We start from the raw sequence: 26,828 nt of genomic DNA, 5'->3' as shown, positions 1-26,828 counted from the left end.
ATCACAACATCATGGGTGAATTACCTTGGGTGCTTTCCATGTAGGACCTCGAGGAGATCGAGGATTTATCTTCTTCATGGTACTACAAAAAATCAAAGTAATAAGTTCAAATTTGACTAGTATAATCAATACATATGAGTTAAGATATGAAAATGAATAACAAGAAGTGAAACAAACTAGATGCTTACTTTTGCAGTATGGACCTCACGAGGCGCTTTCTTACTTGAGGTAACCAAGCAGAATCAAAGTAGAAGATTGTGTTACTGGAAACACAAATCACAAGTAGGGTCCAATGATAACTACACACGAGACAAACAAATCAATAGTTAGCCTATTACAACAAATAAACTGGGAAAACAAATGAACTTGACTAGCATAATCAGACATACTCCTCATAGTATGGGACAAATATAAACTTGTCTCCCGCACTGACTGATTGCCTGATACCCCGTTCACCATAGTACAATACGTCAGCGGAGTTGCCTAAGATTCTAGCAGTGGACATCTTCTCAAGGCACAACCACCCAACTTGACAAGGAGATTCAAGCTCCCATATTTGCTCCTGGAGTGCTCTGCATGCATGATAACAAAATGTTAATCGAAAACCAAACGACAAACACCACTAAACTGAATAACATAAATTGAGTACCAGTTGAATTACCTCATCGATATTTGAATGAGGGAAATTTTAAGCATTGCACCACTTAGAAATTCCTTCACATCTTCTTTGAATAGCCATGCCGTTACATCATCATCGTAGTGGAACATTTCCTTAGGAAGTTGGATCTGGATGGGGCTGTCATTAGGCAACACGCAAACACAGTTGTGCAAATAAGCTAACTCCTGAGATAGCGATTGAAGCACCGTGTCTTCAACTAATGGAGTAGCTTGCGTAGTTGAACCTCGTGAAGGGCTCTTCATCGACGCTTTTCCACTCACCGAGCCATGTTCACTCCTGTTCTTTGGCCCCTCCACCCTCTTCTTTGGAGTTTGGCTTTTCCTCGATGGCTAATAAGACAAATCCACACAAATGGTTAGAAAAGATTTCCATCCAACTCTTGGGAAGAAAAGATTAAAGCGTGAAATCTAAATCTTAATTACCTGGTTCATCAACCGTGTCCAAGCAGATGGCCATTGCACAAAACTACCTTTTGCTGCCCAGAGTGTAGTGAACTCATCCTCCTCCACGGGCACAGGTATTAAGATCTCCTCGAACCCGGGAACCACAGAATGGATCCCGACAGAATAATGCTCATGCAGAAGAGGTCGAAGATGGACCATACCTTGTTCGGCCGGTTGTGCACTACTATAGGCAACAACATGCAAAGGTCCATCATATGATTCGCCCGGGTGAAGAAGTTCACAACGGGTCTCTTCCTGCACCAATTACGAAGATACTTCATTTACATATTCATAACTAAGTATCTTAGGTGTAATATAGGAGTTAATTCAAACATTGAGCTGAAATCATGAAAAATGGGCAAGTTAGAACTCATTTTGCCCATTTTGAACCGTAAATACTCTAAATGATCCTAAAACGTGTAAAGTTGCTTTTTTTATGTTGTTTCAAGCCATAAATATTCATAACTAAGTATCTTAGGTGTAATATAGGAGTTAATTCAAGCATTGAGCTAAAATCATGAAAAATGGGCAAGTTAGAACTCATTTTGGCCATTTTGAACCGTAAACACTTTAAATGAACCTAAAACTTGTGAAATTGCTTTTCTTATGTTGTTTCAAGCCATAAATATTCATAACTAAGTATCTTAGGCGCAAAAAAAAAGGAAAAAAAAAAACAAAACGAGTGCAAAAAAAAAAAAAAAACGGAAACCGGGCGGGAAGGGCAGCGTGTGCACAGCGAGGAGGCTGTACAGCTGCTGCAGTGCTGCACAGCTGCAGCCTCCTCGCTGTGCTGCAGCCTCCTCGAGAAGAAAGAGAAGGAGGAGGAGGAGAAGGAGATGGAGGAGGAGGAGAAGGAGAAGAGAAGAGAAGGAGAAGAAAGAAGAGAAGGAGAAGAAAGAGAAGGAGAAGGAGAAGAAAGAGAAGGAGAAGGAGAAGGAGAAAGAAGGAGAAGGAGAAGGAGAAGGAGAAAGAGAAGGAGGAGAAGGAGAAGGAGAAAGAGAAGGAGGAGGAGAAGGAGAAGGAGAAGCAAACAACAACAACACATCACATCAACAAAGCAACACCAACAACACAACACAATCCAAAAACAAATATCATTATCACAAACAAGTAAGTAAAAAATCACCTGTAGAATAGGAAAGTCATGAGGTGTCAGAGTATCAAGCCCCCTTGAGTTCGCATGTGAAGGAGTACCAATCTGCAATAGTGTATTGATAGTGAAACATTAATTAGAACCGTACCCCCGTAACTCAACATATCAAAACTTATAGAGTTGAATTCTAATCACGTACCTCCTCGCGTGCATTTATCTCCTGTTCTCCTTCTCTTCGTGGGTGGCTACTTGAGTCGGCCGGTGTTGTCGAGGAAAAGGGCAAGGTCGGCAAATTCATTTGCTTCACCCATGCATTGAACTCTTCACGCATCTCATTGCGCACTTGTTCTTTAATTGATGCCACTGTGGCATCGAAGTTCTGTGGCGAGTTCACACTTGCTCGGGATCTTCCAGATTTGGTATATTCGGGACCCATTACCTTCTCCCATCCTAGCAAGCTCCCCCCAGCACCTAATACCCATCCCGGATGGTAGGGCTTTCCCATAGCCAAGGTGAAGGGATCCTTCTCTACCGTCGGGACGAGCTTGCCTTCAACAAGCTCTCCAGTGTACTCAAGCTGTAGCAAAAACAAAATGGCAACATGAAGTAAGTGTTTATATAAAGTGATATACATGCAAATGAATAAAGTAGTTCACTAGTTCATAGTTGCTTACTAGCTTATCTGTCATTTCTTTGGTTTCCGGAGCCTTGATGGACCATTTTCCGGTCTTCTTGTCCCGCGAATGCATAGAGCAAAAGAAATCCCCAGCACGACTCACCAAAGTACTGGTCGTGGAGTCAGACGGCGCTGTGGAGGACCCTAGAAGCGCAGTGGGGTATACTCCTTCACTCACCCACGTATCCCTCCATTCATCATACGTCATTGCTCCCATATGATGGTGGTATTACTTTTGCAATGCATTCCTGGAATTCTGCTCCCTCATTTCCTACATAAAAAGATATATATGTTAGTTTCATTACTAATAAAAAAGACGATAAATTACAACACAATTTTCATCAGAGTTCTTTAAACTTACAATTTCTTCTTTTTTACATTTTTGCTGAACGAAAGCTTCCCAATCATCCTTCGATATGCTAGGCCATATTTGCCAAGGGAGTTTCTCTTCATCGATGACATCATCATCACTGCCACCTCCTTTCTTGTTCTTTGGTTTCCTCACAAGTTTCTTTGTGATAAACCGACGAACTAAGTTACACTTGAAGCTTCTGAATCTTATCGCAAGTAAGGATTCAAACACCCTTCGCTTGGCGTACTCATTTGGAATGTTAAATAGACTCTGCAAGCACAAATAACAAACATTATTAGTTTGCCAATAACATAACAATAAATTGAAATTGTTTATAAATAATCACATCAAATCAAACTTACTCTGGTATCATTCCAAAACGTGTCAATCAAGCCTGTAGGTACGTCTCTCATACGAAGCGTAATGGGGATTTTGCGCGCACAAATCCCAACTTGACCAGCATACTGACGACGTCATTTACCTGAGGGTTGCCCTACCCTGTCATACTCCAAGACCATAGGACCGACAGGTTTCTTGAAAGCTGTCGTCGGACCCCTCTGCTTTTTCTTCGCTGGTGCCTGCACCCCCCCTCCACTTTGATCCTCACGAAACGACTCCATCATGTCATTATCGATTGAAGGCGCTTGCTCAGCTACAATTTCAAAGTCATATATCATTCTCTCCAATACATCTTGCGCCTGATCTTCTGGCTCACCCAAATCAGTTTCCTTGTTCACATCATACGGCTGGTCCCCATCATTAGATGAATCATCTGAGTTAGATTCAACATCCTCAACTCGAACACGGAATCGATCGTCCGCCATTAGATGTTAAAACCTGTCATTACAAACATAACACGTTATTAGCTGCTGAATTGTAAGGTAAACTTATAATCATATATAAATTGCTGAATTATAATACAAATAAACATAGAAAATGGTGATGCAAGTTACTTTATTCAATTAAAAGAATATAAGAAAAATGGGCAAGTAATTCAACAATTTCATTCATTTTCACCTAAAATGTGATTTTTTAATTCTTTCTACGCCTGCAATTCAAACTAACAAAAAATATACAGTACCTCAATCTAATATTCCTTCATCGTGGTCTGATCTCATGTAATTGGCTTGGTCGTCTATCTCATTTGGCACAGCAGGTCTAGGAACAGTGAAAGGTGCTGAGTCATCAAAGGCATCATATTCTTCCTCATCCTCGACATCTCCAACGCCAAGGATTCTTCTTTTGCCGGCTAGCACAATAGACCATTTTGAGTCGGCAGGGTCAGATACGTAAAACATCTGCTTAGCTTGAGATGCAAGGATGAATGGTTCCGCACTATCATTCAGGTTGCCAAGATCTACAAGAGTAAAGTCATCAAATTTGACGTTACGCCTGATATTATCAACCCACTTACACCGGAAAAGAGCAATCGTAAAGTCACAATAATCAAGCTCCCATATTTCTTGAATTCGACCGTAGTATGACAACTCTGCATCAACAGGTGATTTATCCTTAGCACTTGCAAACTCCCTTGACGATGCCACAACCGTTACACCACTGTTTTGGGTCGAGGACGATTTCAAATCTTGACGCTCAGTCCAAAATGTGTACCCATTTATGTCATATCCCTCAAATGAGCGAACATCATCCCTAGGACCATAAGCAAGCCACCTTACTGTAGCTGTGACACTCTCATCCATTCCACCCATCACTCGATCACGAAACCAACTCACAAACTTCTTATTGTGCAACTACATCAGTGCCCTTTCACCTTTCGACGGAAACTCATCACGCAAACTAGCCATGTGCTCGTCTAAATATGGGTGAACATCTGCAACATGGTGCAAGACATAAAGGTGTGCTTGTAAGAACTTCTCTCGATCAGGTGACATTAGTTTCGACCCGATTGTGCCATGACCATCAAGTCTACCTTCATGTCGAGAAGTAGGAATACCAATAGGTTCAGCAACGGCTACATAGTCGGCCATAAAGTTCCCAATCTCCTCGGCCACGGTCCCTTGAATCATACTTCCTTCCGGGTGAGCCCGATTCCTAACTTTATCTTGCAATGTACCCATGTGTCTTTCAAAAGGATAGCACCACCTCAAGAACACTGGACCGCACAACTTAATCTCACGCACCAAATGAAGAATCAAATGCACCATTATGTCGAAAAACGAGGGCGAGAAGTACATCTCAAATTTGCACAAAGTCACAACCACATCCGCTTGTAAAGCATCAAGGGTACAAGGATCAAGCACTTTGCTACATATTGTATTGAAAAACGAACAGAGGCTTGTAATAGCTTCCCTTACGTGCTTTGGCAAAATACCACGTATTGCAATTGGTAGAAAAACTTGCATCAGAACATGACAATCATGGGATTTCATACTTGTCAGCTTCAATTCTCCATTTAAGGATACAAATCTTTTCATGTTAGATGCGTACCCTGATGGAACCTTAATGCCATACAAACATTCACAAAACCTCCGTTTTTCTACCCTTGACAATGTGTAGCAAGCCGGAGGTAAATAGGCCTTCCCCTCTTTGGCTTTTCCCTCATTTTTCTTCTTCGACGCATCCGCGGCCTTTCCCTTTCCCTTGCTCTTCCCCTTTCCCTTTTTCGAACCCATTTCTTTTTCCTTTTCATGTTCCTTTCCCTTACTAACCCTTTGCTGAACCCACAATTCTGGACGCACCCCCATCTTTTCCAAATCTAAACGTGCACCCTTTCCGTCCTTTGTCTTGTTTTGAATATTCATCAGCGTTCCCACAAGAGCGTCACACACATTCTTCTCTATATGCATTACATCAAGAAAGTGCCTAACGTCATGTTCTTTCCAGTACGGGAGCAACCAAAAGATTGATTCTTTTTTAAAGAGAGCAACTGATTCCGCCGCTTTTTCAGATTTCCCAAATACTGTTCGTACACCCTTAACCCGAGCGTAAACCTCCTCACCAGTCAGTGGCCTAGGAGCAGTCCCCTCTTCCACCGTCCCATCGAAAGCCTTTTTCTGCCGACGGTACGGGTGATCGCGCCTGAGCAGCCTTCTTGTCCTCAAATGCACCTGTTTGAAAGAATGATCAAGGCGTCTGCTTGGCGTATCATCAATACAAATGGGACATGCCTTTTTCCCTTTATTCTTATACCCAGACAAGTTGCCATATGCAGGAAAATCATTAACGGTCCACATAAGAGCTGCACGCAATGTGAACATCTCATTCTTATGAGCATCAAACACGGAAACCCCTTCGTCCCACATCTTTCTCAAATCATCAACCAATGGCGCAAGATACACATCTATGTCGTTTCCAGGTTGCCTTGGCCCTGATATCAAGAGTGAAAGCATTACATATTTCCGTTTCATGCACAACCAAAGAGGAAAATTGTAGATCACTAAAAGTACCGGCCATGTGCTGTGCTGGGTACTAAGAGTGCCAAATGGATTCATCCCGTTCGTGCACAAACCAAGCCTTAAATTTCTGACTTCATCACCAAATTCCCCAAACTTCATATCAAGGTTCTTCCATTGCGGGGAGTCGGCTAGGTGCTTCAGCATTCTGTTTTTCTTTCTTCCCTCTGCATGCCACCTCAAGTTTTTAGCGTCTTTTGGTAAAGAGAACAGACGCTTAAACCTTGGAATTATGGGAAGATACCACAACACCTTAGCAGGAGGTCCCTTCGTACCAGCATTGCAACTCTTGCGCTTGTAGCGCGACTTCTTGCATCTTGGACACTCCTCCAATTGTTCATATTCATTTCGGTAAAGAATACAATCATTAGGACATGCATGTATCTTCTTATACTCAAAACCAAATGGACACATGAGCTTCTTAGCGTAATAGTAAGACTTAGGAATTTCATTCCCATCGGGTAACATCTCACTTAACACGCTCAACAAGGAAGTAAAACTACTGTCCGTCCACCCATGCTTCGACTTAATGTTAAAAAGAGTAAGCACGGCTGATAGTTTGGAGTATTTTTTGCACCCAGGATACAAAGGCTTTTTAGAAGCCTCCGATAATGACTCAAACACGTCACCTTCAAAACCACGCATCATCTCATCCACACCTTCATCCTCAACCTCATCCACAACATCATCCTCAAATCCCTCCTCAGCACCATCATCAACAATATGTTCATCATTCTTGTATTCCTCGTCCACATGGATATCATTGCTTCTATCATCATGCACATCATACCCAATAACATCCCCACTGTACTCTCCTTCTTCACCATGCCAAATCCACACATGATATTTAACCCTAAACCCACGACAAACTACATGATCTCTAATGATATCAACACTATTGACCACCTTCACATTATTACAATCAACACAAGGACAATAGAGGCACTCGAAACCCATTCTGCGCTGATAAGATGAAGCCGTCTCGCAAAACTCTTGAACCCCATTAAAGAATTCCAATGTATCACGTCTACCATACATCCATCCATGATCCTTCTCCATTAAGTAAATTGTCTCTAAACATGGCAACATATTACGAATAATGTATAATTGCTACATCTACTATATATATAAATCAAATTCAAACACACACCACGCATATAACTTTCATATACATACACAAATGAATATATGCTTCCAAAGGGTCCTTATCACTCCAACCTAACCCATCCTTGAACGTTTACTCTCACTAGTGAATGTATGTCAACTTTCCAATTTTAAGGAAAATCCGGCAGCATTTCCCCCCCAGTTCTCCAAGTACACGACGTAGGTAATTACTTACCCACATATGTACCCAGAGAGCATGGTGATCGAGGAAATGGTAAGCCAGGATGTTCCTTAAAATCGAAAAAAAAAGACATACATTCACCACCTAAGTGAGAGTAAACGTTCAAGAACAGTCCCAACCGGGGACTATTCAAGACTTTCTCCTAATGAGAAAGCCTTGAATGGGTATCTAGGCATATGATGATGCAATGCAAACATTTCATATATTTATTGTTGTATTTAGTTTGTCATTATATAATACACAAATCTAATATCTAGCATGAAAAAACTTTTATTAAAACAATAATAGAGAGAAAGAAATATTTATAGCTTAGAGAAGTTTATAATTCATACCAACACAATGGATGTATTCTTTCTAACTTCCCACTTGAGCTAAATTAATGTGTAGTCTTCAAACTTAACTAGCTTGAACTTCAATTCACATATGAACCTATAAAAACGCAAAAAGAAAAAACAAATTAAAAGTTAGTATGTATGAGAAATGGATAATAAATACAAATAGGGACATATGATTAAAGAGAACGAGAAAATGGTAAGTAAGTAGATATAGGTAAGTAAGTAGTTAACAATCAATGAACTCCCAACATACAAGTGCCTTAGATGCTTAAATGTTTGAAAAAACCTCCCTGCGCACACCACCAGAAACATCCCCAACATACTTCTTAAACTCTTTAACCAACTTTAAAAAACCAAGCACCCCAATTAGCACAAACTCAAAGATTTTATATTTAGCATTCAATTGAGCTTTTACTTTTAAATTGAATTAGTTTACTTTAAAGAGATTTGTATCTTTTTTTTTATATTTTTTTTTTTGGGTAAATAAGAAAAATTTATTACCAAACGAAAACAGTTACAAGAATACAAAAACCTGTAACCGCTAAACTACACAAGCCCTTCGGGCAAACAACCACCCAATCAAAACCAACCTTGTAAAAAAAACAACACCAAAACCCGAGACTAACTATACACAACCAAACAAAACAACCAAACACCAAAACAAACAAGAAAAAATAAAACAAAAACACCAAGGCTAAAACAAGCCCAAGCTATACATCAAGAAACCAAAAAAAACACAGGCAGCAGAAACAGAAGCACAGAGCACAGGGCAGAACTTATTTGAGAAGCTGCAATACAACAGGAGCACAGACCACAGGGCTCTAACATTGCCCAAACCCGGCTTCACCCAACAGTTATGAGAAGGGAATCTCTCTCCACTAGCCTTACTCCCCACTGCCCCCTTATACTTACTCCCCACTGCCCCCTTATGCCCCCTTATACATGCATCTCTCTCCACCAGCCTTACTCCCCACTGCCCCCTATTTTTTTTCACAATCAACAACACAACCAACAACTAAATTGTAAAGCAAATATTCTTTGTAATTGTATGTCATGAATAATGGGTTTCGAACAAGTACCTGAAATGGCGCCTTAGACCAACCGTGAGAGCGAGAAGAATGTTGTTGTACGTGGAGGGGGGGCAATGCGCGTCTATATTGACAAACCTAGATTACAGGAACTAATAATTACTAAATTGTAAATCAAAACCACCAAAAACTCGAAGGAGTTCATCAATTGTAAAACCTAATTGCTACGAACTTACCTTAATTAGGTTGAAGCTGTTTCAATGGAGGGAGTTTGGACATAGGTACGACGCGAGTGTTGTCTTCAACGGAGGTGAGAAAGCTGCAGCACTTCAATGGAGGAACAAAGAGGGGAGTTGAATGAAGAAGGGAGGAGGGAAACACAATTTGGCAGAACGTTTTTTTTTTTTTTTTTTTGCAATTGAATGAATGAAGACGTTGATGAACAGTGAGAGTAAGGAACCAAAACCCGCAATTTTTTTTAAAATTTAGCAACGGTTAACCGTTGCCAAACCTTTACCTTTTATTTTTTATTTTTTTTTTAAAAAAAACGCAGTTGGCAACGGTTAACCGTTGCCAACGTTAATCAATTTTTTATTTTATTTTTTTTTTAAAAAAAAAAAATTGGCAACGGTTAACCGTTGCCAACTCTGATATTTAAAATGGCGCTCACTTAAGTTGGCAACGGTTTTCATGAACCGTTGCCATAGGGGGGTTGCCTATTTCTTTTTTTCTACTAGTGAACAAACCTTAAGAGAGAGAAAATTGCCGGTTGAAGAGTGAAAATCGCCAAAAAGTCGCCGGTTGAGGAGAGAGAAAATCGCCGGTTGAAGAGAGAGAAAATCGCAAGAGAAAATGAGGAAGAGAGATAAAGTGGTTGTCTGAATAAATGAGGAAGAGAGAGAAAATTATTGTTTCTTTTGGCAATTAAGAAATGGCACGTGTGAGGGAAGTAAATGCTTTCCCAAAAATTCCGCCACACACAAAGTTATTGTAAATCCGCCTTTATTAAACATTTGTGAAAACTAGTTGAATATCAAATGTCATTTTCGCCTTGCGTTGATGCGTGTGTGTGAGTGGATTTAAAATCATACTCAAATTAAGTTATTTTTGCCATGTGTAAGAGTTAATATAGCTTAATATATTGAATAATAAAATATAGTTTGGAGACTAAACTCTAGTGACAAGTGACCTTTTAAGATTCATCGCAATATATAGTCTAAAAAATCAGCTTTTTATACATATACTTTTTTTTTTTTTTTCTTTTTTTTTTTTTTTTAATACGTAGTTGAAGAAATTGATATTTAAGTATGAGCATTGAAATAAATGCATAAAGACAAATATATATGAACAGGAAGAGTCATAAAACAAAAGGATTATTAATGGAATACATCCATTATTTTTTAATGTTAAACATGAAACATGCCCTAGTTGTTTGTCAAGTTTAACCGATTCGTATTATTGGATTTAGTTGGTAGAACAAGTTGTTTTTTTTTCTTTTTTTTTTTTATTTTATTTCTTTTCCAAACAAACCAACACCTAGTAGTATATAATTGAACACCATTAATATCTCCTATCATAATAACAAGAGAGAAAATACAGTTAATTATTTAAGGCAAAATAAAGCTAGCTATAATAATTCTAACTATAGGGAAAAAGAATAAAAATGCATGAGCAACTATTTCTAGTGTTGAAATCAACGTTGTTGGTTATAGCACTACCCATGTTTATACTAGGCATCATTTCAAGGGTAAGGCGGAAGCCATACCCGCCAGGCCCAACGGGCCTGCCCATCATTGGCAACATAGCGATGATGGGCCAGCTGACCCACCACGGGCTAGCCAAGATGGCCAAACGTTATGGCGGGCTGTTCCACCTCAAGATGGGCATGGTACACATAATGGTGGTCTCCAGCCCGGATGAGGCCCGAGAAGTTCTACAAGTCCAAGACAGCGTCTTCTCCAACCGGCCCGCCAGCATTGCCATCAGCTACCTCACCTATGAAAGGGCCGACATGGTTTTCGCACACTACAGCCCTTTTTGGCGTAAGATGCGCAAGCTATGCGTCATGCACCTCTTTAGCCGGAAACGGGCCGAGTCATGGCAGTCCGTCCGCGACGAGGTAGACCACATCGTCTGGGCCCTTTCGGGCCGGACTGGGTGTCCCGTTAATATCGTGGATCACGTGTTTAATCTTACTAAGAATGTTATATACCGGGCCGCCTTTGGGTCCAAATTCTCCGAGGGGCAGGATGAGTTCATTGCCATCCTGCAGGAGTTTTCGGAGCTTTTTGGAGCGTTTAATATTGCGGACTTTATCATGTTTCTCACTTGGGTTGACCCGAATGGGCTTAATGACCGGCTAGTTAAGGCCCGGACTGCATTGGACCGATTCATAGATCCGATTATTGATGATCATGCCAAGAAGAAGGCAACTAATAATGAACATGTAAAACAAGACAATAAAGTTGAAGAAGATCTTGATGTGGTGGATGAGTTGTTGAACTTTTACAGTGAGGATGCCAAACTTAATAAAGCAGGAAGTTCCACAGAACCTATCAAGCTTACTAAGGAAAACATCAAAGGTATTATCATGGTAAGCATACATTTGTTACGTATATTAATATAGATCGTCAAAAGATAATATATTTTGTAGGTAGAAAAGTAACAAAATTTCACATAATCATTATTTTTTGAAAAATTTGTCAATTACAGCTATTTAAATTTATTTTTTTTGCAAATTGTAGTCATTTTCAAAAAAAATAATTGCAGCCTAAAAGTACTAAAAAATTGTAAATTACAACCCAATTCAATATTTTCATAAATTTGCGTGCCAAAAAATATTCCGTTAAGGTTTTAGGGACCATTTTAAATCCAAATTGAGCTCGGAATTGGCAAAAACTAATGTAAGTGTCTCGTTTTGCGTATAAAAAATGTATCGATTTGTGTGCAACTATTTTTTGCTGTGAAAACGAGGCACTTATGTTAATTTTTTGCCAATTCCAAGCTCAATTTGGACCCTTAAGAACTAAAATGGCCTCTAAAATCTAAATCGAACAATTTTTGGAACGCAAATCGATGAAAAAATTAAATTGAGTTGCAATTTACAATTTATTAGTATTTTGGCTGCAATTTGCAATTTTTTATTTTAAATGGCTGCAATTTGCAAAATACAAACTTTAAATGGCTGCAATTGGCAAATTTTCCATATTTTTTACATGATAACATTTGCTTTTAATAATTTATAATTTTGATATCATCAAAGCACTTGTCAATACGTAAATACTAGATTAGTGCCCGTGCTATGCACGGTTGTAATAATCTTTTTCCCATAATTAATTGCGATATAATACAAAAATGAGGCAACTTATGTGGAATAAACAAATGCAACACATATTGAAAAATAAAATAATAAGACAAAAATTATTAAAACTACGATTGAGAAAAACGAAATATTGTTGATTAGTTGTGTTGAAAATATTTAAAAGTCGTATACAATATATTGCATTAATGGTGCATATTATTTCCCAATAAAACTATACAATTTAGTGTATATGACTAAAGATTTATTAATAAATGCTTTTTAATAAATATGAAAATATTACTCAAACAACAGAAAAATCTACAATAATACTATTAGCACAAGATATATGTAAATATATAAATTACAAATAATATATCACATGCAAAGTATGATTGTTAATTTAATCTTACAAAATTTAATCTATACTTCATAATAGAAATATCTTCACTTTATCTTACAAAAAAATTTCAATTCAATTAATACTTTAAATTAGAAATATGTTAACTTAATCTTACAAAATAACATTACACATACAAAGTATAATTGTTATCGCTCACTCCACTTTTTTAAAGTGTTGCACCATTTTTTGTTTTCATTTTTATTTAAGCGCTACGCTTCCTTATCTTTGTTAATTTGATTATCATTGAATTAAAGAGTATAATATATTATTATTGTAGTAAAGTTGCTTATTTATTTAAAAACTAATTTAATTTTAATAATTTACAACTTTACGAAATATTTTTTGGTTAAATCCGTGCATCGCACGGGAATTAATCTAGTACTCCATCTAAAACATGTCTAGGCGGTAATAATAGTATATTGTACCTAAACTAGTGGCTCACTTTTTCTATAATTAAGAAATGGAATAATATTTTAGGTAAATGTGTATGGAAGAAATAAGAATACGAAATAAAAAGAAATACATTTTATGTAAAGATAATATATAAGATTTAGAATAATATCATTATAGTTATATTATACAAATATTCCGAATATAAATTTTTGTATAATATAACTATAATAATATTATTCTATAAAGGATTAATTAAATACAACTTACCCCTGTTTTAGTGATGCCGAAGAGAGGTAGAAAAGACAGTAAGCTAGCTACTCATGAAAAAGATTGTGATGAGGGATGCATAATCGACTTAGAAATGTTGAATACTTGATTAATAATGTTAATATTGATGTATCATGTAGCAAAATATCAGTGGGTATATAGTCAATATAGATGCATTATCAAATATCAATAGTAGTATAAATAATTAAATATGGATGGGTGTAAGTAGTCTAATATAGGCCGATTTACAATAATTATACAGGACATGATGTTTGGAGGAACGGAAACAATAACATGGGCAGTAGAATGGGTAATGACAGAATTATTACGCAACCCCGAATACATGAAACGGGTCCAACAAGAGCTTTTTAACGTTGTTGGTTTAACACGACGGGTCAACGAATCGGATCTTGATAAGCTCCCATTTTTTCGATGTTGCATAAAAGAGACACTACGTATGCACCCACCAATCCCGCTCTTGCTCCACGAGACTGCTAAGGATGCGGTCATAGGAAAATACTACATTCCTAAACGATCACGAGTCGTGATCAATACATGGGTTATAGGAAGAGACCCGAACTCATGGTCTGATCCAGACACGTTCAAACCCGAAAGGTTCCTTAAAGAGGGTGCACCCGATTTTAAAGGGGCTAATTTTGAATTTATACCTTTTGGATCGGGTAGACGGTCTTGCCCGGGTATGGGGTTAGCGTTATACACGCTTGAGTTGTGCGCGGCAAACTTACTCCATTGTTTTACGTGGGAGTTGCCTGATGGGATGAAGCCGAGTGAACTAAATATGGATGAAACATTTGGACTCACTGTTTCGAAGGTGAGTCGACTCATTGCGGTGCCTAGTCCCCGCCTGTTGTGCCCGCTCAGCTGAATACATCATGAAGCAGAAGCTGCAGGATTGGTGATTGCAACAACGAAGGTGGTGATATCAAATTTGTTCACCCCTCCTTTCAAGTGGGATATTTAGCACTAGCCCAACGGGCTCGCATGTGAGCAAGCGTGACAGAGGCTCCTCGACCATTAGCTTTAGTTTTTGGTTGAGTTACGTCATTTAACATTATTACTAGTATATGCAATATATAATTTTGTACATTGTATAATAAAATTTCACTGCAACTTGTCATGCTACTTTTTATTATTTTATTTTTTTTATATATCTGTTGTTCTTTGAATATTTGTTGATACACCAACTAAATTCATGAATGTTTTACACATTATGATCGAAAATGTCTTTCAAGTAAGAATTTCCATCATGTATAGTTCTTCTCAATCAGATGAACAAAAAAATGTTATTTATTTGTACTCTGTAGTATAATTGTTGGTATACTATCTCACTTTCATAGCACTATTAAAATTTTCATGGTGCTACAGAGTGATACCAAAAGACATAGTTCTTGGCCTTACTGTGTTACAAATGCATTGATGTGTCTGTTTTTCCTTGTTCTGTTGAAAGAATGGTGTTGAAGTTCTTATAAATAGCTTCTGCATCACTATAAGATGGTGTCATCAGGGACTATTGCGTTCCTAGTTATGATCACTATCCCTTCACGAATAACTATCCCTTCATCTTCTCTGCTTCCCTCCTGAATATTATCATTGTTTATAATCTGCAAACGTTCAAGTAAACTTAGTTCATGATATCATTTATAAACTTACGGGAATTCTTTGCTTTCATGAGTTTCAGACAATGATAGACACTAATTGTTGATGTTAACATAAAGATTTCAGGCCTAATGTGTTGATATGAGAAAACTTCAGCTTCTTTTACCTTGACTCTTTTGCCAATTCTTGCATTCTTGTCTATTATAGCTTTCCTTATGAATGATCCTTGCCCAATTCCAATCGGAATTTTCGATGATGTCTTTGTTTCCATGTTCTGCAGAAAATTTTCCTGTTTGTTTACAGAATAAGTTGAAGATGAGTAATGAACAATTGAAGGTAATGTATGAGAATACTAATGATAACACTCTTTTCATCTAGGATTTTGTGAGATTCGAGTACAAATTAATATCTAAGTAATGAAGTTGTATATAGCTTTTCAAAATCACAGGTAATGCTAGATAGCTTAGTCAAATTAAGCATAAAGTGGGTATTTCATATTGAAAAGAGGAAAAGAAAAGTAAGCAAGTTGATCTTTGAGGCTATTTTATTGCAAACCTATGTTAACCGAGTACTTTATTTCCCCTCAAGTACTTATGTGAGATCATTGACACTCTAAAAAGGGTTGGGAGTTTTGGGACACTAGATACTTTTCTTTGTACCAATAGTTAATAGTATGAAATTTTTCATAAATTAGCCGAGTTTAACTATCCATGCTGGAACACATAGAACCCAAGTCTAAGACATGCAAATCATTATCACATTCGACACATAAGGGGTAGTTAATAGTTTTACTATTAGCCTTAGCGCTTACTTGGTAGATATCAGATCCCATTAAAATTGAATCTTCTATCGCAGCTGCATCATCAATTTTTGTTCCAAGACCTATCACTGAGCCTTTGATTCTGCACCTCTGCTCTTATAAGAATTAAAATAAAGGGGTTACCAACAAGAAATGATCCACTAATAAGTAAAATTAGTAAAACTTTTAACCTTCAGTAAATTTTATTATAGTTCAGTAAATGGAAAACTTTTTTAAAAGTCATGGTAATTTAGGTGCCGTTTTTATAAATAGGCTTTTGTAAACCTCAGAACTGTGCTTATTCAGATGAGAAATATAACAAGTTAAAATGACTAGTTTTTGCTAGGATGTGGGATTCTTACATGGAGGAGACAGCCATCTCCTATGGCACTGTCAATAATTACTGCATCGGTTACTCTTGTTGGAGGCAGACGCCGAGGCAAAGTATAGAGAGGAAAGTCGCTATCACAGAAGCTGTGAACAAAAGGGTTAAATGTGTATATATTAGACTTAAGAAGACTTATATCAATGATTTTTAGTAGATGTACTGACCATTTGACAGTTGAAGTTTAATATACTCCCTCAGTCCCTTGAAGAAATATGCATTGACTTCTGCGCAGAGAAGTAGGAGAGTGAAAAGGTAGAGAGAAAAAAGGGGAGAATGAATGCAATATACTTCTCCAAGGGACATTCAAACAAGGTATATGTATTTTTATTTTTAAGGGAGAAGAGAACATCTTTTTTTCATCAAGTGATTTATACTGACTCGAATCTTATGTCTGTTGTCTTTGTGCTTTCCATGTTGGCGTCATAGAATCCCTTTATACTTTGCATGTTTTCCCAATATCCGTCAAATAGATATGCTTGAACCTAGATTTGGCCAATAGAACGAAAGGAAAACTTTTTCAGCAAACTGTGAATTCAAACCATCTTTTTCGACATGACATTTTGAAAAATTGAAATCTACAATTAATCAGAATCAGTCACCTAGATACAGAACTAGCTGCCGTGCAGATGGATTCACGTGAAATTTATGAAATCATATGAAAATTAAACTGTGTAATGACTTTTGCTTGAAGAATTAATATGCTTACAGTTAGAATTCAGTTTAACAGAGAATGTAGTATGATGTATTTTCCTTCAAGTGAACAATGAATTTATCCTCAAACTTTATATAAAAATGAGCTATCTTGGTTAAAGAGTTTATATATATTGGTTTATATATATATATATAGAGTTTATATATATTGGTTTATATATATATATATATTAAAATGAATTTATGCCTCAAACTTTATACTTCGACCATATTACAATATATATAGACAATAGGAATATCTAACCATAATATTCCTAATTATCTTAACTTCCTAAAGCTATCACAATATATCACATATATTTTTTCACAATAATATCTCATATGATATTATTCTCATAATATCATATCACAATATATGTTCCTATCTCAATAATATATAAGAGCACAACATGACAATTCTTCCCTTTGAATGATTTAGTTGATTTAATCAAAGCAATATTTCTCCATACCTTCATTCCTAATGATACAGCACCAGGAATCACTTCACTCTTGAAGTCATTTGCCCATGAAAGGTCTTCTTTGAGAATATTTACCATCACATCTTTGCTAATGACGTAGATGCCCATGCTTGCATAAGTAGTATGGTTGTTATCTTCGGAATTTCTGACATTTCCTACCTGATTGTGTTTCGAGAAAATTTAGTCAGAAGAACTTTATAGCTTCTTAGTGATGAAATTATTACAGTCCAAGCAACTCACCAAAGGAAACGCAGTCTCTTTTTCAAATATTTCAAGTACTTTATTATCTGAATCTACTTTCAAAATACCAAAGCCTTTGTCATGCCTTTCCTCTAATCTTAGAGCTGAAATAGTTATATCAGCTCTTGTTTCGTGGTGGAGCTGAAGAATGTCCTGGTAATCCATTCTATAAAGATGATAGCCAGGGAGGATAAGAAACTCTGTGGCAGGGCACTCTTCTAGCATCCACAAAAATCTCCTAACAGCATCAGCATTTCCCTGCCATTTACAAATAAGAAAAATAAGTATATTACATGGAAGGACTATAAGAACCCGAAAAAAAACCATAAACATGTTCACAGACTCTTCCTTTCTCCTTAGGTGCTGTGTTGCTATTTTGTTGAATCTCAGACAATCCGACATGTGTATGGACACTGACTTCATTAGGATTTAAAGCATGGATTTTGCTTAAAAAAATTAGCCAAATCAGATGTAGTACCCAAGTCTGAGTAACATAGAACATCTCCAACAATTTGCTAAGAGACTTCTAACAAAAAAAAAATGTTCTTGACCTGAAACCAGCTCTGATTTTCTGGGCTTTGACATGCAGCAATAACTTGAAGAAACTCCTCTTTCCCAAGACCCACATTCGAATAAGTTCTTGTAAGGTGGGAATTGAGAGAAGTGGAATTAAATTGTGTTAGAGCATACAACTTGGTTATGTTGCTGTTAATGCAGTTGCTTACAACAGCATCTATCAGTCTGTATTTTGCTCCAAGTGGAATAGCGCCTGCTGACCGTCTTCTCATCAATGGGCATAACTTGCAGTCTGAACCATTTCCAAATAATATTGCTGCAACACTCTTACATGCACAATCCCCCTAACATAAGTCAAAAACCACCCCTGACATTATAAAATATAGTAAAGCCTAAAATCTATAAAATGAACATTATATGTAAAGGATTAAGTCAAAAACCTGATTTTCCTGAGGTGAAACTGAAAGAAGTTGATCTGCATGCTGAAAATTTGGCATGGCCATACTTGAACAAACTGATAATAGAAACTTTTTACGAGTTCTGACTTCATTATGGGGCGACCTTAGAAGTGTATGTTTGATATTGGTAGGAACTATTGAGGCTAAATGCAAAATCACCATTACAAAATATGAATATTATTGCCTTTAATTTGTTACAAAATAATGTATGATTTCGATTTTACGAGCAATGTATTATATTTGACAGTTGCATTAAACCAAGGAAGAAGGCATAGACAGGGGGAATATTAAGGTTTCTTCCTCATGGCCGCTGCAGCATGGTTTATTACAACATGAATCATACTGTTTTTTTGAAATATTATTATGGTACAAAACAACAGCTGACATTCCTTAATTGTAGAGAATTTGTTAATTTGTTTTAAGGAACTTCATCTGACTTTGATTCGAAGTTTCTTATTATCACTAATCACTTTCTTCGTCCCTTCTTTTGTTTGCTTTATTCTTGTTGATCCAAAATGGTTTTGTTTATTGAATATCTTAAGCAAAATTTTGTCTAGGAATCTCAAAGGACCAATGGAGATAGCTTGGTCCAATATTTCTGTTGTACTAGGACAATAAAATATGGTTATTGCTTAAAATAATGTTCTTATTGATTAGTATATGTTTCAATCTTAGATGTCTCATGTGCTCCCATTGATATAATATAAGCATCATTTTAGCACGTTGCACACAAGTTCAAATGTTTCTTGCTTAATACTCCAACACCTTTGATAAAGATTTGCACTTAACTATAGTAATGATTCCATTCTAGGTTTACCTCCCATCTTATCAACAACCTTAGTAAAGTCGCAGGATGGTACACGAGATCTTGGGTATCAAATTTTGTCTACATCACTTTTCACTATCCACTCCAATTATGAATTGATAAAGCACCAACTTTAAAACCATAGTTATTTAATTGGAGTTAGTAATAAGAAAAAATAATAATTTGTTCCTCTTGGAGTCTTGGATTACTTTTTTCTAGGAAATTAGTTCCCTCTTAGTATACTATAAATCTTCCACTATAACACTAAAAATTTACTGTAGTATGGACCTCAAAAGGAAGGATCTTTGAAGAAACAAGGACAATACTCAAAGTTAAGCTTGAAATATTTTGGCTATTTTTTTAGAAATTCAAGCTAGAGTGGTAATGAAGATAGGCATACTCAGCTTTTCAATATGAAATTCAGCATTTTCTAATTTTTTTTTTTTTTTTTAAGGTCAAAGAATTCAGCATTTTCGGATATTGTATTGCATAAGTAGCCACAGAAAAATACACAGAATTACCCATATCAGAACTTTAAAAGGGTATAAAGAGAAGGATAACATTTGGCCGTCTGTTCATCGGTATAATGATATCTTACTTTCAAGAATGTCAAAAATACAAACGACTCGAAAAAGAAAACTGTTAAAAAGGTTACATTTGGAACGCTGTCTTGGTTGACATTGACAAGCAAATCACTTACAGAATGATAGTTAAAAGACATAAGTTTGAACTATTCTCAGGCAACAACGCTCCTTGTTCATAACAAGAATTTATTCCAACAAAAACGATCAAAACACCAAACAAATGAAATGAAAAAAAAAAAAAAAAAAAAAAAAAAAAAAAAAAAAAAAAGAAAGAAAGAAAAGAAAAGGCCCAAGATTTTATCTTTGCTCAAGAGGGGTGGTAAGTTTCATCTTACGTCCAATGTAACGTAATACTCTCAGTTTCTGAATCCCCTCCTTCCCCGTGCTCATTTGTTTATAGCAGCTCAGGGAATTAGGAAACCTTGAAGTGGCTCAATGAACAGGGGAAATACCTTTTACATCAACCATATTAAATTTAGGCCTTCAAATGATGTTCAAAGAGCGAAGCCATTTCAATCTGCCAAAATAAGTCAGATGGTCATGATACGAGCATTTATTTTGCGGATCCAAAAATACAGCATATGCGCCCCTTACACCTAGACATTTTATCCCATTGAATCGGGGTGGTGCAATGGCATCGCACCAAGATTCCAACCCTATGATACTGGATCTATAATTATATGACACTAGCAAATGCGCCCGCCGCCACCCCACCCCCCCCCCCCCTTTTTCTAGAGAAAATATAGACCATATTCCAAAGTCTACATCAGATTAGAGAATATAAAAATAATGTCAAAATTAATGGTCAGCAATTAAATAGGCTAAGGTAAAAAACTTACAGCTGTTAGTGCTGACTCGGCACCTTTATTACCCGCTTTTCCACCAGCTCTATTTATGGCCTGCAATTATAATGAACAAGAGAAACGCATCACATAAGAAAGAAAGCTAAACACAAATGCAGTTGAATAAATCTTCATCAGTGGGTTAAGGCAGAAATCATAAGGGGCTTATGGTTAAAACAAAATGATTTAGCATCAACAGCACATTACTCCGTAGTAATTTAGTATCTAAGGGACAAACTGATCAGTTGGCAGTATCATGGGTCCTATTATAATTCATTCAGGCAACAAAGAGGTTTAGATGTTATCAGTGAGCATACAACTTTTTGCAGGTGACAAAAGACAGATGATATTACATTCGTTATATTTGGATAGTATGCTAAAAAAGTTTCCTCAAAAAAAAAAAAAAAAAAAAAAAAAAAAAAAAAAAAAAAAAAGCTAAAATTTTGAAGTGAGGAAAAAAGGGGGTCAGAATAAATTACCTGATCCATGTCATCACAAGTAAGGACACCAAAGATACAAGGTACTCCTGCGAAGAACAACAAAATTACAATTATCCTTATCAGTAACATGCAATGAACAAGGACAAAATTTTCAGAGTTATGATTTGCACTTCAGGAACAATTACTTTTGACTGACATCTAAATGGAGAAATGCATTAGAGAAATATGCATCTGCAAGTAAACTGTCTTTCTGGCAAATGCCAATATCATGTGGACTAAGAAGTTCTACCTGAATTTAATCCAGCTGAGAGTACTCCAGAGGAAGCAGAATTAACGACAGCATCATAGTGTGAAGTATCACCTCTTACCTAAAGTTGCCAACAAGGATGGAACATAATCAGCTCAAGAACAATTCAGATATGGTTCCAATAAGAGACAAAATGTACATAAACATACTATGAGAAATAATAGCCATTGACATTGGATTTCTTTCCACATACAATGATGAAGCATGCACATGATATTGCACATAAAGAAGAAAGACCCACAATACCCCATAATAGCCACTTTTCGGATATTAACATTGAGAAAAAGAAGCATTAGGAAGATTGAGAAAGTTGGTACGTGAGTCCAATGCGTGCTGGGAATCAAGTGTATCAAACATATTCAACATCGGAAATAAAGTAATTGTGACAGCCCTAAATTACAATTCTCATGACTAAATGGCCATGCTAAACCTAGGTCACATTCTAACTGGTAAAGGAGCAGGAAGGATAATTTAGAATGGATTTGATTAAATAAAAACAATGCAATGAAATTCTAGCACAAGCCAGGGACCTACCACAGCTCCAAGACAAACAATAGCATGATATTTTCCAGATTGTCCAAGTGCCTGTGCAGTTACACCTAGCTCATAAGCACCAGGAACCCAAACAACCTATCATAAAAGAAAAGTTTGGTTACATATTGATATTAATAAAGGACTACTTGAAACAATTAAAAAGATGAGAACTTGAACATGTTTCTTTCTGAAATTATTAGGGCATGTGCTATGGGGATTGGGGAATAAACACAGAGATCTTCAAGTAGCTCCACCATATAGAGAGAGAGAATAGGTCATTAAAATTCAAACAGAAAACACAAGTACTCAACAGAAAAGGTCTTCCATTAAGCACTTAATGCACCATCTTCCATCAGTTTATCCAGTTATAAATAGAAAAAGGCACTTTCATTTTCTACCCCTTTCTATCTGTGCAAAGTGCTGATGGCATAAACACATTGCACAGATTGGGAAAACCTGGTCACAAATATACATAGCCAACATAGGCGTAGAGCAGCCACATACATCTATATCTTCGTTGACAGAATATTTCTTGAAAGTGTCAAGAGCTCCTTCCATTAGCCGCCTTGTCACAAATTCGTTGAACCTAGCCACAACCTTAAATAAAAGAAGAAAACATAGAAAAATTAGAGATACAAACAGACACCTATCAGGTTCTATAATGCCCCATAAAACTAAGACTTAATTATGTACAACAATTCTCAAAACCAATGATATTTTTCAGCAATTATGGTCACGTAATGCCTAATCATGTATAACAATTCCCAGAACATGAAAAAAGTATGAGTAAAATTAATGTTGAGGCACCTATACACAGGGAACTAATATCCAAATTTCTCCCTTATTCTGGTAAAGCTTTCGTTCTGCAGATTAAACAGCCACATCTACAAGTTTCAGTATCGTTATAATCTTATTATCTTACAATTAGCCTGTAGATCACTAGCTCATTAAGTCACTGCTGCAGCTTCCAAGAAGCCAGTGTCAATCTAATAGCATTTGAAAGGAGAACTAGACCAATAAGCCATGCTCTACAGAATTGTTCAAATTCAAGACTGCAGAGAATATGTCAGATTATATTATCACATGACTTCTTTCTTCGTCAGTCACAAATATCTGGGAAAGCATGCCTTCTCTCTTCCCTACCTAATTTTAAATACTTGCATATACCCTTCTCCCGCACTAGACGCTCACATTTCATTTTTGGCTCCCCTTTTGCTTGCATAATTTTCAATTAAGTTGTATTATTTCTTTATTTTAATACTCTGTGATGCAGATACACATTTTCCTTCCTTTTCACCCAAGTAATTGAGAATATTCTTTGGCCCAATCTAAACAGCAGGAAATAGATGGGCAAAATTGAAGACTATTTTAATTTAGACATGATATATATAGGCCTTAAGTGCTTTAAATACTGCCACTTGGGTCTTGTTTAGTTCACCCTTTTAACATATACATAGTTAATAGAAGTCCATATCAAATCAAATAAGAAACTTTTAAAATAGGTCGTAAAATTTACACTAGAAATAATCTTCACAATTTAGAAAAGTTTGGATTAGCTCATATCATCTCATATTATATGTATCACATTACATCAGAAGAATTTACATTTGATCAGGTATGTCAGGCAAATCAAACAGGGCCAGAGTCCTTTCTATACAAAAGTTTCCAGCTGCTAGTATGTCTATCATGGTTTACTCATCAAAGAAATTCAGTCACAAAACAAAAAACTTTAATTGCATTTGTTCCCAGTGTAAAGCCTGTTTTTTAGGAGTATTATTATCATCTTATCAGAGACAGCATGCAACACAAATAGAGTACACACATGCTTGATGCTTTGACTTCTGCCAAGTATCCTTGAACTCTAGTTGGCAGAAAGAGCATAAACATCATAAGCCACAATTTGCAATCTCTTTATCATTCTTTAGATCCATCAGATAGAGTTCAATCAGTAATCGATTTTCAAAATCCCTCTAAAGCCTCGAAACTAATCAAGACTTTTCCTTTATCTGCCTTTAAATCTATCAACTGCATTACTTCAGTATAACCATACCCAAACCACCTACCACCTACCCCCTACCCTCAACCCCCAAACGCCTCATCCCGGTAATGTTATTTGCTGAGTAATCCCTATTTCCCTATCTAATTACCACCCATTTCTCTGTATTAAAAAAGAGAAAAAGGAAGCCAAGGTCTGAAATGTTGGTATCTCCAAATTTTCATTCTCATCAGTATAATAATTCCATCATTGCATATCACAATCCTTGTAATAATATTGCATCAATATCAACAAAATTTTATAATGTAACTAAAACATTTGCCACCATTTCATCATCAATAACAAATTAAATGGATTTATTCAAAATTCCCCCTAACTCCTATAAGTCAAACTAAATTCCAATACTTTTCAATCTAATATCAATAGATGCAAATCAATATACATTGCCAACACTGGTATATATATAGGCAATATAGCAATCTCACAACATGTCAACCTCAATGTGAAAATACCCACTTACTACCTAATCTAACAAATTACACTAAACATAATCAAAATTCTGCCAAAAAAATTAATCAAAAAAAAAAAAAAAAAAAAAAACAGCATAAAAAGAGGGAGAGAAAAAACTGACAATGGCAAATCGGAAATTCTGGGCTTTAGTGACATAACCTTCAAGCTCCCTAACAGCATTGGTCACAACAAATGATGCCCGATTTTTCTTTTCTGATGCAACATGAACCAACCCAGTACCTGAAATCAAAAAAATTGCAATTTCTAAAACTACCCTTTAAAATTTATCAAAATTTTGACCAAAAATTCAGTGAAAATTACAAACCAGGAAAAGAGGAAGAAGAGGAAAGAGGAGCAGAAAATCGAAGAAAGGCAGAAGATTGTTGAAGGGAGGTGGGTTTGAGAGGTAAAAAAGTGGGGTTTGTAGTTAGGAAACAAGATTGAGAAGCTACAAATGAAGCCATTGTTGGTTAATTTGGTTTGCTGAGTTTTTCTTTTTGTGTGTGTTTGAGTGAGTTGATTGATGTGTTGGGGTGAGTGCGTTGGAGTGAAACAAATCAATGCGAGATTTTATAGCAGGCTGCGCAACTTCAGCGGCATGCTTCGAGCCTTGGTGTGCTGTGTGTGCGCGGATGATTCATGCCTTTGTTTGTTCTCACCTAATCAAATGATTTGTTCTTGATTTCTTTTAACTTTTGGGGTATATGAAGTCAACACTATGGTGAGAAATTGAGAATTGAGATGCACTAATCTTGGCCTCTCCGGGGGTCAATTGTAATTGTTGGATTGTTTGGGTGGCGGTTTATTATATTGTTGAGAGGTGACTTGTTATATTGTTGAAAGGTGACTTGTTGCGTTTTACACTCGTACATACACTCGTACATAAGATGAGGTGATTTATGTTTTTGCTTCTCAGCAAATGGCATGATATGCTCTAGAAGATGGTTTATGTGTTTGTTTTTTTTAGTTTGGTGTGTATTAAGTCAACACTATGGAAATACACTTTGGTTCAGAGGGTGGATTTGCGATTCTTGTATCGCTTAAATAATGACTTGTTATATTATTGAGAAGTGACTTATTATATTGTTGAGATGTAACTTGTGATATTTTCACTCTTACATAATATGAGGTGTAATTATATGTCTAATACTAGTTGTTGGATAAACAATAGCATAAAACGTTAGTATACTAAGTGCACACTAGCATCCTCTGCACATTAGAGCATGACATTGTAGATGTTGGCTCATTAGTCATGGAGTGGAGAAAAAAGAGTACAAAGGACTATTAGGCCAATACCACCTAATAACCATACATGCCAACAACTTATTATGGTACAAAATATTATCTTTATATTCACCTCGTTACTTGCCAAACTCTAACTTATACTTTGTGTAACTTTTACTTTAAATGATGTCATATAGTATTCAACCAAAAATTGCTAAGGCTTATAGTACACTAAAGTAAGAGTTTGCACATTAGAGATTACATACATATGTATTGAGAGATGTTAATGGGGATTTTATTAAAATTTTAACATTCTTTTACATTGTTGGTATTGAGAATAGATTGAGAGTAAATAACAAATTTCAACTATTCTATCCTTATTGATACCCGTTCTTTTATTCTTTCCCTTTTCCATAGATCCATTGATACAAATGGTGTTTTAACTTATCACAATTTCTACCCAATCACCCCCTAAAACTTGAAGGATTGATAATCCAAGCACAATGTGTATGTGCTGATAAGGAAAATCCTTCAAATGAGTCTTATGAGGTTTAATCCCTACTAGACATTTGGGGTACGAGTTGGGGAGTGATGTAACTATTCCACCTATTTAACCTCATTTGCAAGGATAATATGATGTAGTAATACAATTGAAGTAATGAATCATAAATGTA

General features: G+C 36.3%; 4 protein-coding genes across 4 annotated transcripts; 1 reads left to right on the top strand and 3 right to left on the bottom strand.

Moving 5' to 3' along the window:
• Window positions 1-2,518: 2,518 nt before the first annotated feature.
• LOC110718016 lies at window positions 2,519-3,112 on the bottom strand. The gene is made up of 3 exons (XM_021896818.1): window positions 2,890-3,112; window positions 2,655-2,792; window positions 2,519-2,578 (listed from the first exon to the last, which is right to left on the bottom strand). The coding sequence occupies exons 1-3, from the start codon at window positions 3,106-3,108 to the stop codon at window positions 2,519-2,521; spliced, it is 417 nt and encodes a 138-aa protein (XP_021752510.1). The 5' UTR covers window positions 3,109-3,112.
• Window positions 3,113-9,968: 6,856 nt separating this feature from the next.
• On the top strand, window positions 9,969-14,941 carry LOC110717956 (cytochrome P450 84A1-like). The gene is made up of 2 exons (XM_021896756.1): window positions 9,969-11,957; window positions 13,988-14,941. Exons 1-2 carry the CDS (start codon window positions 11,028-11,030, stop codon window positions 14,609-14,611), a joined length of 1,554 nt encoding a protein of 517 aa, XP_021752448.1. The 5' UTR covers window positions 9,969-11,027; the 3' UTR covers window positions 14,612-14,941.
• A 76-nt stretch (window positions 14,942-15,017) lies between these two features.
• Window positions 15,018-19,199, bottom strand: LOC110717957 (inactive glucose-1-phosphate adenylyltransferase small subunit 2, chloroplastic-like). Its single transcript, XM_021896757.1, has 9 exons — window positions 18,895-19,199; window positions 18,490-18,780; window positions 17,939-18,196; window positions 17,690-17,857; window positions 16,908-17,011; window positions 16,504-16,615; window positions 16,154-16,252; window positions 15,509-15,631; window positions 15,018-15,347 (listed from the first exon to the last, which is right to left on the bottom strand). The coding sequence occupies exons 1-9, from the start codon at window positions 19,072-19,074 to the stop codon at window positions 15,231-15,233; spliced, it is 1,452 nt and encodes a 483-aa protein (XP_021752449.1). The 5' UTR covers window positions 19,075-19,199; the 3' UTR covers window positions 15,018-15,230.
• Window positions 19,200-20,262: 1,063 nt separating this feature from the next.
• Window positions 20,263-25,597, bottom strand: LOC110717752 (6,7-dimethyl-8-ribityllumazine synthase, chloroplastic). Its single transcript, XM_021896516.1, has 8 exons — window positions 25,256-25,597; window positions 25,052-25,170; window positions 22,929-23,021; window positions 22,425-22,520; window positions 21,873-21,951; window positions 21,623-21,669; window positions 21,141-21,200; window positions 20,263-20,818 (listed from the first exon to the last, which is right to left on the bottom strand). Exons 1-8 carry the CDS (start codon window positions 25,392-25,394, stop codon window positions 20,777-20,779), a joined length of 675 nt encoding a protein of 224 aa, XP_021752208.1. The 5' UTR covers window positions 25,395-25,597; the 3' UTR covers window positions 20,263-20,776.
• Between the last annotated feature and the right edge of the window lie 1,231 nt (window positions 25,598-26,828).

Source organism: Chenopodium quinoa, unplaced genomic scaffold (assembly GCF_001683475.1).
Source record: "Chenopodium quinoa cultivar QQ74 unplaced genomic scaffold, ASM168347v1, whole genome shotgun sequence".
NCBI lineage: Eukaryota > Viridiplantae > Streptophyta > Magnoliopsida > Caryophyllales > Amaranthaceae > Chenopodium > Chenopodium quinoa.
Note: the sequence above shows the minus strand (reverse complement) of the source record. Positions and strands in the feature narration are given on the sequence as shown.

What these genes read in the sequence shown, in the direction of transcription:
- LOC110717956 (XM_021896756.1), top strand. Translation starts at nt 11,028, where the DNA reads ATGCATGAGCAACTATTTCTAGTGTTGAAATCAACGTTGTTGGTTATA. An exon ending in ACATCAAAGGTATTATCATG is followed by an intron (nt 11,958 to 13,987) that starts GTAAGCATACAT and finishes ATAATTATACAG; the next exon opens with GACATGATGTTTGGAGGAAC.
- LOC110718016 (XM_021896818.1), bottom strand. Translation starts at nt 3,108, where the DNA reads ATGGGAGCAATGACGTATGATGAATGGAGGGATACGTGGGTGAGTGAA. An exon ending in AAGAAATGACAGATAAGCTA is followed by an intron (nt 2,793 to 2,889) that starts GTAAGCAACTAT and finishes TTTTTGCTACAG; the next exon opens with CTTGAGTACACTGGAGAGCT. An exon ending in GCTTGCTAGGATGGGAGAAG is followed by an intron (nt 2,579 to 2,654) that starts GTAATGGGTCCC and finishes TCGATGCCACAG; the next exon opens with TGGCATCAATTAAAGAACAA.
- LOC110717957 (XM_021896757.1), bottom strand. Translation starts at nt 19,074, where the DNA reads ATGGTGATTTTGCATTTAGCCTCAATAGTTCCTACCAATATCAAACAT. An exon ending in TTTCACCTCAGGAAAATCAG is followed by an intron (nt 18,781 to 18,894) that starts GTTTTTGACTTA and finishes TGTGCATGTAAG; the next exon opens with AGTGTTGCAGCAATATTATT. An exon ending in AAAATCAGAGCTGGTTTCAG is followed by an intron (nt 18,197 to 18,489) that starts GTCAAGAACATT and finishes TGTAAATGGCAG; the next exon opens with GGAAATGCTGATGCTGTTAG.
- LOC110717752 (XM_021896516.1), bottom strand. Translation starts at nt 25,394, where the DNA reads ATGGCTTCATTTGTAGCTTCTCAATCTTGTTTCCTAACTACAAACCCC. An exon ending in CTGTCAACGAAGATATAGAT is followed by an intron (nt 22,521 to 22,928) that starts GTATGTGGCTGC and finishes CTTTTATGATAG; the next exon opens with GTTGTTTGGGTTCCTGGTGC. An exon ending in CCGAGTCAGCACTAACAGCT is followed by an intron (nt 20,819 to 21,140) that starts GTAAGTTTTTTA and finishes TTATTTTGGCAG; the next exon opens with ATTGAAATGGCTTCGCTCTT.